At 38.8% G+C, this 18,607-nt stretch overlaps 1 protein-coding gene across 2 annotated transcripts; it reads left to right on the top strand.

Annotated features, from left to right (window-relative positions):
* Nucleotides 1–244: 244 nt before the first annotated feature.
* LOC311291540 (uncharacterized protein) lies at nucleotides 245–11,912 on the top strand. 2 transcript variants are annotated; one of them, XM_084410599.1, is made up of 5 exons: nucleotides 296–369; nucleotides 1,433–1,504; nucleotides 1,538–1,562; nucleotides 10,506–10,636; nucleotides 10,836–11,912. In XM_084410599.1, the coding sequence occupies exons 3-5, from the start codon at nucleotides 1,555–1,557 to the stop codon at nucleotides 11,786–11,788; spliced, it is 1,092 nt and encodes a 363-aa protein (XP_084266725.1). In that variant the 5' UTR covers nucleotides 296–369; nucleotides 1,433–1,504; nucleotides 1,538–1,554; the 3' UTR covers nucleotides 11,789–11,912. The 2 variants fall into 2 exon arrangements, with proteins under 2 accessions (XP_084266724.1, XP_084266725.1); XM_084410598.1 differs by having other exon boundaries at nucleotides 245–369; nucleotides 1,433–1,562.
* The last annotated feature ends 6,695 nt before the right edge of the window (nucleotides 11,913–18,607 follow it).

The raw sequence follows: 18,607 nt of genomic DNA, 5'->3' as shown, positions 1-18,607 counted from the left end.
TTTGAGGTTTCATTTGTGCATGTGTCTGTAATAATGAGGTCCATATTGTGACTGCTTCTTACTTTGTTTAATATTATGCTGTAAAAAAAACAAAACAAGGGTCCACTAGAAAGAAAGCATCTATTTCATCTGGAAATTAACTAACATCTTATAAACACCAAATGTTCTTATATTTTCCCTGTCCTCGATGTGGTCATTTGTGTTGCAACACTTTCAGCCCTTTCCCCCAACACTACAGTTCAGTAGGGGGCGATAATTCATCCTGCGTTTCTTTGCCAATCGCCAATAACAACACAAGAAGAAGAACAACAACAACAACAACAACTCCTCTTAAGTTCAGCCCTCTGTTCTTGTTGTACGGAGCATTTGGTAAGTGCTGGTTCTAGTTCAATTAATTATTGTTATTATGGTTTCTTGATTTTGGGAGTAATTTTAATGTCTTATATATGACTTTCTGTAACTGAAGTGGACTCAGTGCTGTCTGGAAAGATGTTTCAGTGACAGACTCAATGTGTAAAGTGATTTTACGAATTCACTCCTGTATATAAATTAAGTATTTATTCACTACCGAAACTTTGCAGTGTGCACGTGACTGTTGGTCCACTTAACAGCATGACTTTTATGCAAATACTGAATAGATTACATACGGAAGCGAGCAAACACAGGGATGTGTGATATTGACAAATTAATTCTCCATATTATCTGGGATTTTGTCGATAACGTTTAATATTGAACGTTTCTGTGTGTCTTAAAAAGTCTTCCACAAATGAATACCTTAAAAAGTTCTTAAATCAAAGCAGAGAGACTAAAATTCATAAAGTAGTGGCAATGTAGCCTATAATAAATGCATACAGGAATTTGAATATGGTTAACAATAGCTTCTATAATAATAATAATTATTATTATTATAAATAAACAAAACAAAAATGATCAAAATAAATTAATGAAAAAAAGAAAAGAAAATACCCAAACATTGGAGGCAAGTATGAAATGCACAGCAATCTTATTTCACAAATATAGGCTAGTGTTGTTATGGTCAAATAACTAATCCAGTACACAGCGGTTGTATAATTTATGAACAACAATTACAGCAGTTATGCATTTATAGTGGCTAAATTACATTTATATATTGCACATGATTTAACAAAGTAAGGCGCGCTGCAGGTAAGAGAAGCTTCCAACGAGCTTTGTTTTGGGACAGAAAACTTTTCGCTTAGTTTTTGTGGCTGAGGTTTGTAGACTCAACACTCATCATACTGAACTTTATGGTGATGTTGTAAGTGGTGGAAAAGATTTGATTTGCTTCCACTTTTTGACAAAATAGTTTTTAATGGCATTCTTTACAGATGGCTTGTTTTTGCTGCTCACCGGATCTTTTATATCCAAACCATCTCCAATTAATTGAACCATTGTTTTTCTTTTTACTAACCAGATCGTCTTCTGCAGTGTGGACCCGCGCTGTTTTCCTCCATGTCGCAGGCAAACTTATGATGGTCTGGACGAGGTCCGGTTCACGCACAGAGCGAGAGTGGAGGAGGGTCACATGATCAAACCATGTTTCGGTAAGACAGAGAGCATTGCTATCCCTGACGTCTCGCTGGAACTCTTCGGGCTCTAAAATCATCCAGCTTGTTGTCAATTGACTGGATATTCGCTAAGAATATACTGGGCATTGTGTTGTCACGGTACCAAAATTCTGACTTCGATACAATACCTGACTAAAATACCTCGATACTGAATCAATACCACGTAGGGCTGCACGACATTGGAAATAACCAGTGGCGGCTGGTTAAAAATATCTGTGCCATATTCAGTCAGTTTCAATAGTTTGGTAACCATGGGAGTCAGGTCTTTAAAGCTACACTGTGTAACTTTTTAAGTTGATTCTTAGCAAAAAACACTTTGTTCCATCAAAAGTATATGTGCTCATTCATGTGTAATTACTTCCACCAACTAATAAAGTATTCTCGTAAGCGTAAAATCTGCCATTTACAATACATATGAGCGAGTCGCTCGAATGGCGGCAGCCATGTTGCGCCTCCATCTTGAAAATACATTCGCCAAAGAGGGACATACCTGGAAATTCAAGCTTCGCCTTTCGCGTTTTACACTCAGTGACACCGTGACGAATGCGGGGGGGAGATTACTCGCGACTGCTGGCAGATTTGAAAGATTGCTGATGGAGGATCACGCCTATTCTCGAGGACATGTAGCAGAGTCGCCAAGGAAGCGAAAGAGAGAATTAAAACGTCAATGCGACAGGCAAATCAGCAAGACCAAAGTCAATACTGGAGTAACTTTTCCCAGATGGAAAGAGCTCATAAGGAGCAAGGATTTTAAAACGGACGCCGAAGTTGCCTGCTTTCTTCTCGACAGGTAATTCAGCCTATTTGTGTAAATTCAAAGTTTTATAGTTGCTTGTCTAACCATAGCATGGTTGTGCATAACGCCAGAACGACCTCTAGTATAACTTGCGTTACTTTTCCTCACGTCAATGGTGAAAAAGTATTGTTTACCTTGTAACATAAATCTGTGCTGTGACGGATCACAGGTGATGAATAGTTTTAAAGGCGTAATTTTTAAATAGCTTAATTTTTTAAGCTATATTAAATAAAAAAAGGACATTTTAGTTATTTTTAATTGCTTTTACTTTGTACACAGCTTTCCCTCGCACATCCGTCGCATCAACTGATCTCTGACTCTGCTCACGGAGAAAATTATGTAGCCTACGCTGTAAACATTGCCTTACACTATTAATCTCGTTCAATATACAGAATAACGATAGCACTGATACTTTACTAACATTAGCTTGCATTCGTTTGGGATAGCTGATATTAGCAATGAAATGGTACCAAAATAACGAAAACAAAAAACTATTATTCATTTTATTCATAACCTACATGTTGACTGACTAAATAACTAAATGCACTTTGTAATAGTTTTCTAAAGTAACCTCATCACTTGAAGGAACACTCATGGACGAAGTCGAACTGGAAGCCATGTTAATCTTGGAATGATACAGCCACCGTAGGAGTTAAAACGCCCTCGGAATTGAAAGGAACAGAAACTAATATTCACTGGGTAGTCATATACAATTTCACCGCTAGATGGGGGAAAATATCACACAGTGTAGCTTTAAAGGGATAGTTCGGCCAAAAATTACATTAAACCCATGATTTACTCACCCTCAAGCCGTTCGAGATGCATATGTCAATCATTTTTCAGATGAACACATTTTCAGTTATTTTATGACGTAGGCCGTAGCGTAGGAAGCGTCGTGACGTAGAACGAAGTATAGCTAAATCAAACGCTACGTCCTACGTCATACGCCGGCATCCATCTCCCGTGAACGCGTGTCGACCGTTGCCGGAAGCCAGTTATTTTCGTTTATAAAGTTTTAAATATGTATATTTTTACGACAAAACCGCACGGATTACCCTCAGAAGGCCTTCGTTTATCCCCCTGGAGCCGGATGGATTACTTTTGTGAAGAATGCATGCACATTTTTGGGACTTGAAGGAGGTGGACCCCATAACTTGACATTATAACCACTGAAAGATCTAAGACATTTTCTAAAATAACTGAAAATGTGTTCGTCTGAAAAATGATTGACATATGCATCTCGAACGGCTTGAGGGTGAGTAAATCATGGGTTTAATATCATTTTTGGCCGAACTATCCCTTTAAGCGTTGTGGCTCTTCCTCAAGACATCTGTCAAGCATCCACCCTTCTCTCCTTCAAAAACCTCTTAAACATTTTTTTTTTTCTCTGAATATTACTCTTCAGCTCACAGTCTGTAAATTCTACCTTGTTATTGTTGATATGTTATTTGCTTGAATCCCTCTTTGTTTGTATCTTTAACCTAACTTTGCAAGTGACCTCTGTATATTACTTTCTGCCCTTGGTATGTGTATTGTGTATTGTGCGTTGATGTTTATTTTGTTCTATTCCTTAACCCAGTTTTCTCAAACTTTTTAGTGTGTTGTACCCCCTGAGGATTTTAACATCCTTCTACGTACCCCCTTCTCTGCAGTCACACCTTTTTCAGTAAGGGACAATCTTTACTCCCTTAAATTGATTTTCCCAGTGCATTTTTTACCTTTACAAATACCTTTATAAAATAAATAATGCTTTAAATAAATAAATAAAAAATCAATGGAGAAATATGCAATGATGGTAAAAACGAAGTGATCCTTTTAAATATTAAATTAAAACCGCCAGTAGATGACAGTAAGTCACAGTTTTTATTAGTGAGTCATCGAGTCATTCATTCATACAGTAACGAAGCAAGTGGCTGTATTTATGAATGAATCATTGACTCTCACGATTCGTTCAAAGCCGCAGATTCGTTCACAAACACTGCTGTGTGCTGCAGTTCTGCTGTGGCTTTCATTGGAGCTATTATTTTGTTGTAAAAAAAATACTGCCAATACTGTGTTGAAAATGACCATCACTTAATATTAATACCTTTCGTTTGTTGAACTGTTGTATAAAACCAATGTCACATTTCACATATTTTTTTTGTATCGAAGAGAGATCTTAAATCTTAAATTGATCTCTATACACAGTCTTTATTCTTCATGCTAGTAAATGCTAAATCCCCACTTTTACAAAGGCACATGGTCGAGAACAACAGTATAGCGTGATTTGCCAAGGCAGCCTAAACTGCACGAAACATGTCATATACACGCTGCTTGTGTGAATGCAGTCCATTTTGACCGCAAAAGATGAGGTAATTTGATCGGATGTCATGCATTTACGGCATTTTACCGGCTAGAAATACAAGCTCAGTTTTAATGTTAAAATTCAGCATTTTGTCCGCGTACCCCGTTCTGTCACGTCACGTACCAACCCAGTTTGAGAACCACTGCCTTCACCTATCTTTGTAAAGTGACCGTAGGTGTTGGAAAGGCGCTATATAAATACATCATACTACTACTAATAATAATAACCACCCAAACACAATTTAACACAAACTGCAGGATACCAGTGCTCTGTGAAAAAGTCAGTAATTATTTAATGTCAATATTAAAAGGTTGAGGCATTCTTACACAAAAACAAACATACTGCACAAACTTTCCATTTGCATTTGAAATTGAACTCAAACTGTTTCGTTACTTTCTCAGACAGGTGCTGCTTCCCTCACTCCGGTCACTGTCAGTGCTGGATCTGTCCCCGTTGTTTTAAAAAGTAATCACAGAAAGCACAATAAGGCATAAGCATGACCACATCCAGCCAGCCAGGCCTTTTTAGTGTACCAGCTATGAGAGAAGCCTCGCACGCACGGCTTCCCTTTATCGCTAGCCTGCTGTCTGATTGGGGCGCTAAAAGAATCGCCCATAGCGGACTAGATTTGAGCTCGCTGATTGGCTACAGTTTATGAAAAACATTCATTTCTTAAATCAGCAATTGGCTAAGCTGCTCCAGACCCGCCTTCCTGGGGGATTTCTCCAGCACCCCAGAGCTGATGAGATGTGCACACAGGTGGAGGGGACGTGTAGAAAAAGCACACATTTCGAATTTCTATCATATTTTACACATACTGGGTGTATTTAATGTATCAAATACACAAATATTGACAATTTGTATACATGATTTATGTATGTACATACCTAGCGCCCTCTATTGGCCAGCCATCCCTGGAACTAACTCGAATTGCGATATTTAGTTTTTCTGCTAAAGATATATTGCGATATTAAAACAATTTCACTTGATGATTTGAATAGCTCTATTTGTAAAGAATTAATCATTCTAGGATGATTGGGGTGATTTTGTAAGGGGCCGAATCTGCAGAAGAAAAAAATACAGAAAAAAAAATAAATTAATCATAAGCATAGATAAATACAATAGAAGAAAGATACAAATGAAATAAACAGTGCTTTATGTTTTCAGGTACAGACATTGAATAATCAAATGTAAAATAGCACTGTCTTCACTGTATAAATTAAATTTAATTAATCAATTAATACATTTTATCTTTGTAAAGCCACAAAATAGATTTTTTGTTGTCTGATAAATATTGGTGAGACAAACAGCTGCGGGTATATTAGGCTGCTGTCACGAATGCACGGATCCAATATAATGATACGCATCTGTTTTTTACGCAATGCAATTTTGTATGGATGTGTCCATTGAAGCTCAAAGAGAAAGAGAACTCAATTTGACGTTCATGTGCTGTTTGAGTGTCTCTGTGTGTGAGAAAATTTAGGATAATGTAAGCACACAATTGAAATAAATATATAACACTGTGCAAGTGGTTTCTGGATATTTTGATACAAAATTCTTAGATATTGTACCTTTTAAAATTCATTGTTTTATAAAAAAAAAAAGAAAAAAAAAAAATCACTTTCTTGACCAGTGTATTCCTGCCCTGCCTTTTGACCATTCCCTCCCCTTTATTTAAAAATAAATAAATAATAATAATTACATGCTACAGTGTGAACATCCTTAGAGATTTTTGCACCTATCACATCATCAATCATGTTAACATTCACATCATTCTGAACAGGTTGGGATAGGGGTAGGTGACATGACCAAAATCTTATTTCATTATGAGTAATTAATGTTTTTAAAAGTAAAAAAACAGGATGTGCATTTTGACATATTTTTGAGCATTCAAGCCAGGGCTCCAGTCTAACATTTGAGAGTTAAAGGAGTCATAACCTAGTATTACATTGGATACCTACTGCTGTATTATAGTCTTTCAGGCCCTTCTAAAAAAGAAAAGTGGAAAAAAAATAAACACAGACCTACTTTTACCCTTATTTCTGAAGGCATTATTGTCTCGCGAGATCAATGCGATGTTTTGGCTGTCGTGGACGCTCTATATGGCTCTGCACGCCAGTTGAAAGGGTTGTTGGGACAGCGTCATTAAAAATGAATTTCATCCACTGGTCCCTGATAGTTTCGTCCGATTTTGGGAGATAAAACACATTTACATGTTTTTTATGGCAATCAACCACAGAGCAAGTCCGGTGTGCACTCGGTTTCTCCATCTTTCCCGACTGAACTGAATATGAGGGGGAGAGGGGAAGGGGGGCTTCCTGCTGCGGTGTCCATATATGGTATCCTACTACCTCATGACGTCAAGAGGGAGCTGAAATCAAAATCTCGTATTTGAGTGGGCGTGCACGCGCGCTGGTTTATTTACCCTGAGGTAAACAAACACTTCACTTTTAAATATCGGCTTCCCGGCCAGTGTATAATCGTTAGTCGATCATAACATACATTGATTCTCGTGGAAAAGTGAAAATTGCAGGTTATGACTCCTTTAATTTAATCATAATATTACTATTGGTTGCATTAATAAGTGCAGTTACTAATAATATTACATGTTTGTTTATTGGAAATTTGACAGTAAAGCACTGAGCTTGAATTGAGATGCAGATAAAATTTACTTTTATTAACAACAGTAACGTGAAAAAACTCTTTTTTGGGGGGGGATTTTTATATTCTACTCTTATACAATATACCATTGTACCACTCTTTACTTGCTTTCTGTGTAATTCAGTCACAATTTGAATAAAAGTTTTTGTTTTTCATGAGTCTTTGTGACTTCCTACTTTTTTCTATTAGGGAGTGGAAATGGCTAAGAAGTCAATAAGTGCTCCTCTGCCGCCATCGACTGGTTATAGTGGTAATTTCATGTCTTTTTTTTAACTAAAAGTGTTTGTTTGCCATGAAGTGTTAGTTTTCCTAAATATTTAAACTTCAAATCATCACATTAAAAATAACATTAACAATGAGTAATATTTAGAGCTTTGAAGTGCTGGAAAAAGTGTGAAGCACTTGAAAGCTCTTGGAAAGTGCTTGAATTTCACCCTTAAAAGGTTGTATGAACACTGAAATGAATAATGTAAAAAATCTGCCATAATACCATGGTTACAGTTAGCGTTACTACATTAAATCCATGGTGAATGTTGGTGATTTGTGGATTGAAAGGCGTTATTTAACTTGTTTGTTCCTGGTACAATGTTTCTCATGGTTTCCATGTCAGAGCTGTTTGTCCATATACAGCACAAGCTGCAGTTTCACAGCACAGTGCAGAAGGAGTCAGATTTCACTTATTACATGATGAGAGTGAGGACAGATGACTGACAAGACGGTTTATTATCAAACATCATTTACTATGTACGTTAGGAGCTTATTTATGCTTTTCAAAAAACAGTTGCAAGGAGGTAGACTTTGAGAACTTGTGGAGCAAAATAATAAACCAAAAAACAAAGCAAAAAAACATCTTCTTTATTCTACTATTTGGCACCCAACTCCATTATAGCTACTTTCCACATTTTACTGCATTTTCTTGAAGCATTTTTCTTTCCTTTTATCTAAACTTTTCAAACAGATGCCTACGTCTGTCATTTACAGATACAAACTGTTGGCCTACATCGTTAAGGTTCACTTTGTCAAGGGCCTCTTGATGCACATTGTATTCAGTTACATTATTAAGGCGCTGTTGAGACATAATAGATCATAACAAAGTTTTCAGTTGAGGCCACAGGGACGACCAACAACAACCTAACAAGCTTCTCAACCTCATCAAATAAGCCTCTCACCTCACTTGGCATTGCTTTCAGAATGCATGCAGCTTCATCACTTGACGTGATTGTATGCTTTGAAAGAAACATTGGTAGCTGAACCTTCTTAGAAAAGTCTTACCCTTCTGGAAGCGATCTAGGAGACCATTGGCTCTAGTGCCAGTTTCAGAACCAACTAAGGCCATTTCCTCCAAACACAACACAGCCCCATACTGGCTAAGAACTGGATCAACAGCTTGACCACGCACTGTCCACCTAGTTGAACACAGAGGTTTAACTGTTTTGGGAGGCCCCTCAGATGTTAGATGGCTAGCCAATACCCCTTTGAATTTCCCTGATTGGTTGCTCAGAGTTCCAAGGTCATGGACCCACTGCAATGTGTCACGTAGTAAGGTAGAGTCACTGCACGCGCTCTGTGTTATAAGATTCACCCAATGTGCACCACAATACACATCCAAAGCCAATGGCTGTTCTCTCTTCAACACTGCCTGTGCCCCTGAGAATTTCCCTGACATATTGGCTGCTCCATCGTATGTCTGACCTCGCAAGCCGGAGATTGGAATATTCAATCTTAGGAGCACATCAATAGCTAGCTTAGCCATCTGCTCACCAGTTGTCCCTAGCACCTCATACAATCCCACAAAGACTTCCTGCGGCACAAGGTCTTGATCCACATATCTGAGACATATGGAAACCTGCTCTTTCCCCTGTATATCCTGAGTACCATCCATTATGATTGAAAACTGAAGCACAGACAATGACCTGTTTGTTGAGGCAATTTCCCTCACAATTGTGTTGGCAAATAAAGCTAAGTACTCATTTTGGCACTGTGGACTGATATAATCATGGCAACGTTTGAACCAAGAGGATAGAATAGGGTCCTTGGTTGCAAGGAATTTCACAAGATGGTAAAAATTACCCTCATTAACCTCATGTTCTCGAAAGGCAACTCCCTGCCTTGCTTGTTTATATTTCAGAGCAATTTAAATATGAAGTGGACATGGTTCAGTACTCCAAATCAGTACTCCTAACTTTGTATGAAAGATTACAGAAGCTAGGTTTATCTTTAAAAATATCCTGGGTAACATATACTATCGCCAGTTAATACTATTTTCCACAGTAGAATCTGCATTTGAAAGCCTGGTCACTACAACTGCTAGTTTGTGTGGCTAGTTATTTTGCCTACTTACACTCTGCTTTATGAAAAAGATTTGTATGTCCCCTTTCTTCTTCTTGGGTGGCATAGCTGATCTACAAATCACAAAAAGGGACAAACGTGTACATACTGAAGGGCAAAGGGAATATTAAAATGTTTTACTCTGGACCTTTATGATGGGGTATTGTCGTCGACACACCCGCTCGCTTGTCTGCAAGTGCAAGCACAAAGCAAAGTAGCCTGTGCTTTGACACTCTCCCATGCGTGTAGTGTGTCAGATATACCCCCCCTCATTTTTTCAGCCAATCAAATGACGCCATTTATTGTACTGTCGTCCTGGCCATCGGAATCGATCCAAATAGCAGCACAAAGGAGTTCGCTAAAATATTGGTGGGGACAATTTTGTCATCTTAAAATATTGATTGGGACAAGTGCTGGTATTCAGGAAAAACAGCATTCTTGTTCGTATGATTGCATCATAGAAATATAAGCCAAAATATAAGCCCCCCCATATCTTGAATTTGGGGGGCATTTGAACTGTTTTCTAATAGGACATGGTGTGTTTTTGTTTGTTTTTTGCAAAGTGAGTGACATACTCTATGTCAGCTTCCACATTGTTAAAACAACAATTACCATATTATCGTCAAAGATATATTTCACACACCCCAAGGTTACAATAACTTTTTGTATCCAGTGTGAGACACATTGGTCTCATTTAGAGTTTAAAATGCATTTAATTTATTCATTGAATAAATTTGAAGTGGAATTAATTGTATGAAGTAATGTATTGTAAAATCACTTTTTTTTCCAGATCTGGTCCTCCATACTACATAGCAATGAGCTGTGATGTTGTAAATATGGAGTTTATTAAAGAGGAGAATGACGATTTGAGAAATTCAGAAACATGCAGACTGAAATGTGAAGATGCAGAGGAACAAATAGGTTGGTGTCCATGTTTGATTCTTCATTAATGACTGCTGAAAAACCTGAATGTAACAAATGTTCTGACTGATTAATATAATCATAGGCTGATGTTACATATCCATAGAAGCAAAAATTGGCATAGTTGTTATCAATAGTGCAAGGACAAATAAAGTAACATTTAAACTTCACATGTAATTAAATTATATTTTCATTTTAGATGTGATGAACATGCAAGAGAAAAGTGAAGAATTTAATGAAATGGAGAATAAACGTCAGTATCAGAAACTTCATGATGCTGTATCTGGAGGGAAAAAAGGACAAGAACTATTTCAAATAAGAGAAGCCAAAAAATATTTTACCTGCCCTCAATGTGGAAAGAGCATCACAACTAAACAAAGCCTCAAGGATCACATAAGAGTTCACACTGGAGAGAAACCTTTCACATGCCTTCAATGTGGGAAAAGTTTCAAATATAAAACAACCATTCGGATTCACAAAAGACTTCACACTGGTGAGAAGCCGTTCACGTGCCCTCAGTGTGGCAAGAGTTTCTCACAGAAAGGATCCTTTCAGAGACACATGCGTATTCACACTGAAGATAAGCCATTCACATGTGATCAGTGTGGAAAGTGTTTTAAATGGTCATATAGTCTCAGAGTTCATATGCTTATTCACTCTGGAGAAAAGCCATTTGATTGTGATCAGTGCGATAAGAAATTTGTTAAGGAATCAGATTTAAAGGGCCACATGAAAGTTCACACAAAAGAGAAGCCTTACTTGTGTTCTGTTTGTGGAAAGACGTTTTCATGGCTGGGCCGTTTTAAAGACCATCAGAAAATACACACTGGTCTGAAAGAGTATTTGTGCTCCGATTGTGGTAAAGCTTTTACTACAGCCACTGAGTTGAAAGTGCACCGAAGGATCCACACTGGAGAAAGACCTTACAAGTGTTCATTTTGTGGAAAGAGTTTCAAACAGTTAGGAGCCTTGCAAGCACATGAGAGAATTCACACTGGAGAGAAGCCGTATCAGTGCCATCAATGTGGCAAGAGATTCGGCCATTCCAGAAGTGCACAGATTCACAGTAAGAAGTATTGCCCAAAATTAAAAGGAATGTCAGTACAATTGGAGATAGAAGACCATAAGAGCACAGATATTTATAAGTGCTGAATTATTGTCCTTGATCTATTTTATCCTGTTATTTGTAATTCAAAATGTGAAAAATGTCCAAAACATACCCAAGGGGCATGCAGTCATTTATTGAATTAAAATTACCATGTGATAAAGTTTAAAATCTTCATTTGTGATTTTTCATACACTTGCATTACTGTAATTATCTGAATGTTTAACGTTGTGTTGCTGAGTCACAAATGTTTCATAGAGTTCGCTGACCAGATTTAAGTCAAAGCAGCATTAAAGTCATTAACTAAGGCCACGTCCACACGAAGCCGGTGCGTTTCCGATCCGATATTTTTTTTTCCTCGTTCTAAAAAAACATTCCGCAAACACGCCGTCGTCTCAAGAAATATCTGCGTACACACGAAACCACTGAAACCGACTGAAAACGGTGTAGTATATATGCCAGACCAGTATGGGGCGCTGTAATTCTGCCACAGAGATACACTATACATGGAGAAGAAGACTTTGAGCATGCGCATAACCTTGCGCGCTGTATACGAACCAAGAAGAAGAAGACAAAGATTATCGCTTTTTGCTCACCACAGTTGCAGAGAAGCAATAGATTTTGCTGTAATAAAGCTAGTAGGCTTAGTAGCTTCTGCAGCACGAATACAATCATATAAGTCCGCCCTTATTGTTGTTGCTGTTACTCGTGACACAGACGACACGTGATGTGATGACATCATCGTTTCACAAAATATACGGATTGGCTGTACACACGAAACCGCAAGGGTGTCGTTTTCAGATTTATCCACTTTGGGACCCGGTTTCAAAAAATAGCGGTTTCAGTCTCCCAAAACGCCGGATCCGTGTGGACGAAACGCCAATACGATAAAAAATGTATACGTATACAGCGAAACGCGTCTCTGTGTGGACGGGCCCTAAAGTGATCCAAATGAGATCCGGGTCCTGTTAAAAAATCCACTGGTAGAGGTGGACTTTTTATTAAAACAATTATTCCACAAATATTCATGAAAACTTGTCACCTTTTGGCAAAATTTTGAGTTCTGACATTGAATTAGGCCATGAGCAGATCTGAGGAGGTTTTTTACTTGTTTGCTTCAGTCTTCCGTCTCCACCATGGTTTTCCACTTCACTGGCTCCGCAGGAGTCTTTTCCTCCACCGCCATCAGCTCTGTGGTGGTTTCTAGCTTCCCCTACACCCTGTGAGTCAGGCTCACATCCACTTTGTGGTCTTGGCCCTCCTTAAGCCAAAACCCATAAAATTGTCCATCCCGGGGTCAGCGCTCATTGACCTTTCTGTCCTGGGGCTAGTTCCCACCCTTGCATCCACCCTTAAAGCTCTTCCTCTGCGGCTGTTCCTGTCCGGTCTGTTGGACTATCTGGTTCTGCCCAGTTCCCTGTCCCTTCTTCCTTCACTGGTTTTGTCCAGCTCGCTGACACCACATCCTTCTGCTCTACTAGTGCTCCTCAGTTCTCAGGCTCTACCGGCATTACCACGCTCCTGGCTATTCAGATTAATCATGGTCTTCAGACTTGTGGCACAAGCGTGGTGAAGGCGTTTCCATTACCCTTCAAATTGTGCAAATTGAAATTATCGCAAAAATGTTTTTGCGAAAATTCGAAAAAAGGAATATTTTGTAAAACTACCGTACACTTGGTGTACTTAAAAGTCATCATTCTTTAAAGATGACTTGGTACGTTTGGACAGAAGATGACAGAGTTTTTTATTCTTTATTTACTACCATTGACATTCTGAATCCACAGTTTGCATACTATAACCTCCCAGAAACACCTCATACCTGGCAAAGTATAAGGGGCTTTACTTGCCATTAATGCTACGTCTCCTTCGATTAAAAAGAATGGCTAGTGTGGTGGCTGCTATATACGTAAACCTACTAACATTCGTCACAATGATTTTTGGAATGACTTATAGCAAGAGGAACATTTTTTGTTTTAGTCACATAACATCAGTTAATGGAAATGCGTAATTTCGCAATCGTTTTTTTTTAATCGTCATTTAGAAAATAACACAATAAGTTTTGCGCAAATAGGCAATAGAACCCTACCCACAATTTGGGAAGTTTGACCCTCTGGCTCCACCTTGGCCCTTCGATCCCTCAGCTGCTCCGTAGTCCATAATCCCTCTGGCTCCACCGGGCTCTTTCATCTCTCCAGCTCCATCTTGGTCTGTTGTCCCCCTAGCTCCACTATGGACTTGCCGTCTTTTAGCTGTGCTTGGGCCCTCCACCCTTTGGCTCCAGTGGGGTCTTCCCACCCTCCAGCTCCACTGTTATTTTCATTCCCATCAGCTCCATTTTGATCCTCCGAACCCCCAGCTCCACCTTGGTCCGTCAAGCCTGTGATGTTGCCCTGGTCCTCACCATCTGTTTCTCACCATCATCGAGTCCGTCTGTGATTACATGAAGAAACAGAAAAAACTGAGACAGACTAAATCCAGAAGAACTGCGGGAACGTCTCCAAGATGCTTGAAGAAACCTTCCTGCAAAGCAAATTCAAACGGGATATTAACATGCCTAAGACTTTTGCACAGTACTGTATATCAGTTATATATATATATATATATATATATATACAGTGAGGAAAATAAGTATTTGAACACCCTGCTATTTTGCAAGTTCTCCCACAGAAATCATGGAGGGGTCTGAAATTGTCATCGTAGGTGCATGTCCACTGTGAGAGACAGAAATCACAATGTATGATTTTTTTAAACTATTTATTTGTATGATACAGCTGCAAATAAGTATTTGAACACCTGAGAAAATCAATGTTAATATTTGGTACAGTAGCCTTGGTTTGCAATTACAGAGGTCAAACGTTTCCTGTAGTTTTTCACCAGGTTTGCACACACTGCAGGAGGGATTTTGGCCCACTCCTCCACACAGATCTTCTCTAGATCAGTCAGGTTTCTGGGCTGTCACTGAGAAACACGGAGTTTGAGCTCCCTCCAAAGATTCTCTATTGGGTTTAGGTCTGGAGACTGGCTAGGCCATGCCAGAACCTTGATATGCTTCTTACAGAGCCACTCCTTGGTTATCCTGGCTGTGTGCTTCGGGTCATTGTCATGTTGGAAGACCCAGCCTCGACCCATCTTCAATGCTCTAACTGAGGGAAGGAGGTTGTTCCCCAAAATCTCGCAATACATGGCCCCGGTCATCCTCTCCTTAATACAGTGCAGTCGCCCTGTCCCGTGTGCAGAAAAACACCCCCAAAGCATGATGCTACCACCCCCATGCTTCACAGTAGGGATGGTGTTCTTGGGATGGTGCTCATCATTCTTCTTCCTCCAAACACGTTTAGTGGAATTATGACCAAAAAGTTCTATTTTGGTCTCATCTGACCACATGACTTTCTCCCATGACTCCTCTGGATCATCCAAATGGTCATTAGCAAACTTAAGACGGGCCTTGACATGTGCTGGTTTAAGCAGGGGAACCTTCCGTGCCATGCATGATTTCAAACCATGACGTCTTTAGTGTATTACCAACAGTAACCTTGGAAACGGTGGTCCCAGCTCTTTTCAGGTCATTGACCAGCTCCTCCCGTGTAGTTCTGGGCTGATTTCTCACCTTTCTTAGGATCATTGAGACCCCACGAGGTGAGATCTTGCATGGAGCCCCAGTCCGAGGGAGATTGACAGTCATGTTTAGCTTCTTCCATTTTCTAATGATTTCTCTAACAGTGGACCTTTTTTCACCAAGCTGCTTGGCAATTTCCCCGTAGCCCTTTCCAGCCTTGTGGAGGTGTACAATTTTGTCTCTAGTGTCTTTGGACAGCTCTTTGGTCTTGGCCATGTTAGTAGTTGGATTCTTACTGATTGTATGGGGTGGACAGGTGTCTTTATGCAGCTAACGACCTCAAACAGGTGCATCTAATTTAGGATAATAAATGGAGTGGAGGTGGACATTTTAAAGGCAGACTAACAGGTCTTTGAGGGTTAGAATTCTAGCTGATAGACAGGTGTTCAAATACTTATTTGCAGCTGTATCATACAAATAAATAGTAAAAAAAATCATATATTGTGATTTCTGGAATTTTTTTTTTTTGATTATGTCTCTCACAGTGGACATGCATCTACGATGACAATTTCAGACCCCTCCATGATTTCCAAGTGGGAGAACTTGCAAAATAGCAGGGTGTTCAAATACTTATTTTCCTCACTGTATACACACACACACACACACACACACACACACACACACACACAGGTGGTTCTAAAGACCCATACACTAGGGGTATAGCTGCTGCTATGTACATATACCTCATTTTAAATATAAATCTGCAAAAAGAACTGCTAACAATATATCAGTATATATGCAGCAGAGATGGTCACTACTCAGATAGCCTTACAGTGGATGGAAGAAATCCAACCTACAGCTGTAGTAATTTAGTCAGGTTCATAAAAGTTTACTAAGTGGAAAATCAGCATCTTGGTAAGATATATTAATAGATTTGATACAAAGTTTGTAGAATATGCCAACTGAGAATTATAGTAGTATTTAGTGCCACTGCCCATGTTGGAGTGAAGGGGAATGAGGAGGTGGGCAAGATAGCTAAACAGCATACTGCAATTGTCATAAACGTACGGTATACACTCAATTTCTTTAAGCCTTTTTTTTCTAGATTTACTCATTTCAATTAATAGTAAAATTCCATTAAATTGAATAATCCTTACATGTTATTCATATTATGAATTAAGAGAAAAAGATGAGTTAAAATCTTAAATTTAAACTTTTTTTTATTATTTTTATTTATGAATAAGAATCACATAATCTAAATAGTTTATACAAAATGTTTTCTAACCTTTATTATTTTTTTTACTCTTTCTATTCTTAATTCATAATTTGATTCATATAGGGATTATTCGGTTCAATTTGATGGAATTTTACTATTAACTGAAATGCATACATTTTGAAAAAGGCTTTTTTGTTTTGTTTTTTAGTGTACCTTGAGTAAATCAGAAGTGAAAGGTTTAATAAAAGTTGTTAGAAAGATGTGGCAAGAGAGATGGGATAAAGGATGACATTATACTAAAACAAGTTGGTCATGAAAGAGCTGCTTATGGCTACAGAAGAGATGATGCAATATTATCTCTACTTTGAATTGGACACTCTGGTTTTAATAAATCACATCAAAGGATAGGAAAACATGATTAAAGGTAAATAAATGTGGACTTCCAGAAACCAGATAGAGCATACGCTGATAACTGTATGGGATATGAAAGAGAAAGACTGTTAAAAGAGGAATTAAAATATGCCAGCATAAATTATTTGACTACAGAATGTGATAAACAGTTCTTATGAAGGTCATAAAGCTCTTTTAAGTTTCTTGAAAGTAAAGTTGTATAAAAAAATGTAGGTAGGCCTATGTCTATTTTTTACATTTTTGTAATGTTTCTTCCTGATATCATCGCATCACACTCCATCCCAGTAGGTGGCGGAATATGGACCAAAAGCTGGTTTGCCTTCCGCCATAAAACATCAAAGAAGAAGAACAACAACAACAACTAGATTAAAAAGTTCGTCGAGACAAACTTTAAGTTGGCTTGAGAAAGTTTGGACTGGAAAGTTTAAAGTTTAAAGTAGTTTGAAGATTAAAGTAGTTTGAAGTTTAATTTAGTTTAAAGTTTAATTTAGTTTAAAGGTTAAAGTAGTTTAAAGTTTAAAGTAGTTTAAAGTTTAAAGTAGTTTTAAGTTTAAAGTAGTTGTAAGTAGTTTGAAGTTTAAAGTACTTCAACGTTTAAAGTAGTTTGAAGTTCAAAGTAGTTTAAAATTTAAATTAGTTTGAAGTTTAAAGCAGTTTAAAGTTTCAAGTAGTTTAAAGTTAAAAAAGTTGCTAGGCTGTTGCTAGGGTGTTCTGGGTCGTTGCTATGTTGTTGCTAGGCAGTTGCTAGGGTATTCTGGTTGGTTGCTAGGCGGTTGCTATGGTGTTGCTAGGGTATTCTGGGTGGTTGCTAGGCGGTTGCTATGGTGTTGCTAGGGTATTCTGGGTGGTTGCTAGGCGGTTGCTAGGGTGTTCTGGGTGGTTGCTATTGTGTTGCTAGGTGGTTTCTAGGGTGTCCTGGGTGGTTGCTATGGTGTTGCTAGGCAGTTGCTAAGGTATTCTGGGTGGTTGCTAGGCAGTTGCTAGGGTGTTCTTGGTGGTTGCTATGGTGTTGTTAGGTGGTTGCTAGGGTGTTCTGGGTGGTTGCTATGGTGTTGCTAGGCGGTTGCTAAGGTATTCTGTGTGGTTGCTAGGGTGTTGCTAATGTATTTTGGGTGGTTGTTAGGGTGTTCTGGGTGGTTGCTAGGCGGTTGCTAGGGTGTTCTGGGTGAAACTAGGATATTTTGGGTGGTTGCTAGGGTCTTTTGGGTGGTTGCTAGGCGGTTGCTAGGGTGTTTTGGGTGGTTGCTAGGGTCTTTTGGGTGGTTGCTAGGTGGTTGCTAGGGTCTTTTGGGTGGTTGCTAGGCGGTTGCTAGGGTGTTTTGGGTGGTTGCTAGGATATTTTGAGTGGTTGCTAGGGTATTTTGGGTGGTTGCTAGGGTGTTCTGGGTGGTTGCTAGGCGGTTGCTAGGGTGTTCTGGGTGGTTGCTATGGTATTCAGGGCGGTTGATATGGTGTTACTAGGTGGCTGGTAGTTGTCACAGATGGTTACTATGGAGTTTTTATAGAGTTCTTAGCATGATCTTGGCATGATTTAACACTTAACTAATTGCTATTAGCATGTAGCTATTCACTGCTAGCATGTGTAGCATGTTGGAAGTGCTGTTTGCTAGCATGAGTCAAAAGAGCCAAAACTCATCTCTATACGATGTTCTGATACAGAGATATAGGTCTTGCAAAACGGTT

Source organism: Rutilus rutilus (assembly GCF_951802725.1).
Source record: "Rutilus rutilus genome assembly, chromosome: 6".
Lineage (NCBI taxonomy): Eukaryota > Metazoa > Chordata > Actinopteri > Cypriniformes > Leuciscidae > Rutilus > Rutilus rutilus.
The sequence above is the reverse complement of the archived record's forward strand: the minus strand, read 5'-3'. Positions and strand labels throughout refer to the sequence as shown.

Excerpts from the sequence above, each read along its gene's own strand:
- LOC311291540 (XM_084410598.1), top strand. Across the intron at positions 10,637-10,835 it reads AGATGCAGAGGAACAAATAG|ATGTGATGAACATGCAAGAG; the intron begins GTTGGTGTCCAT and ends TTTTCATTTTAG.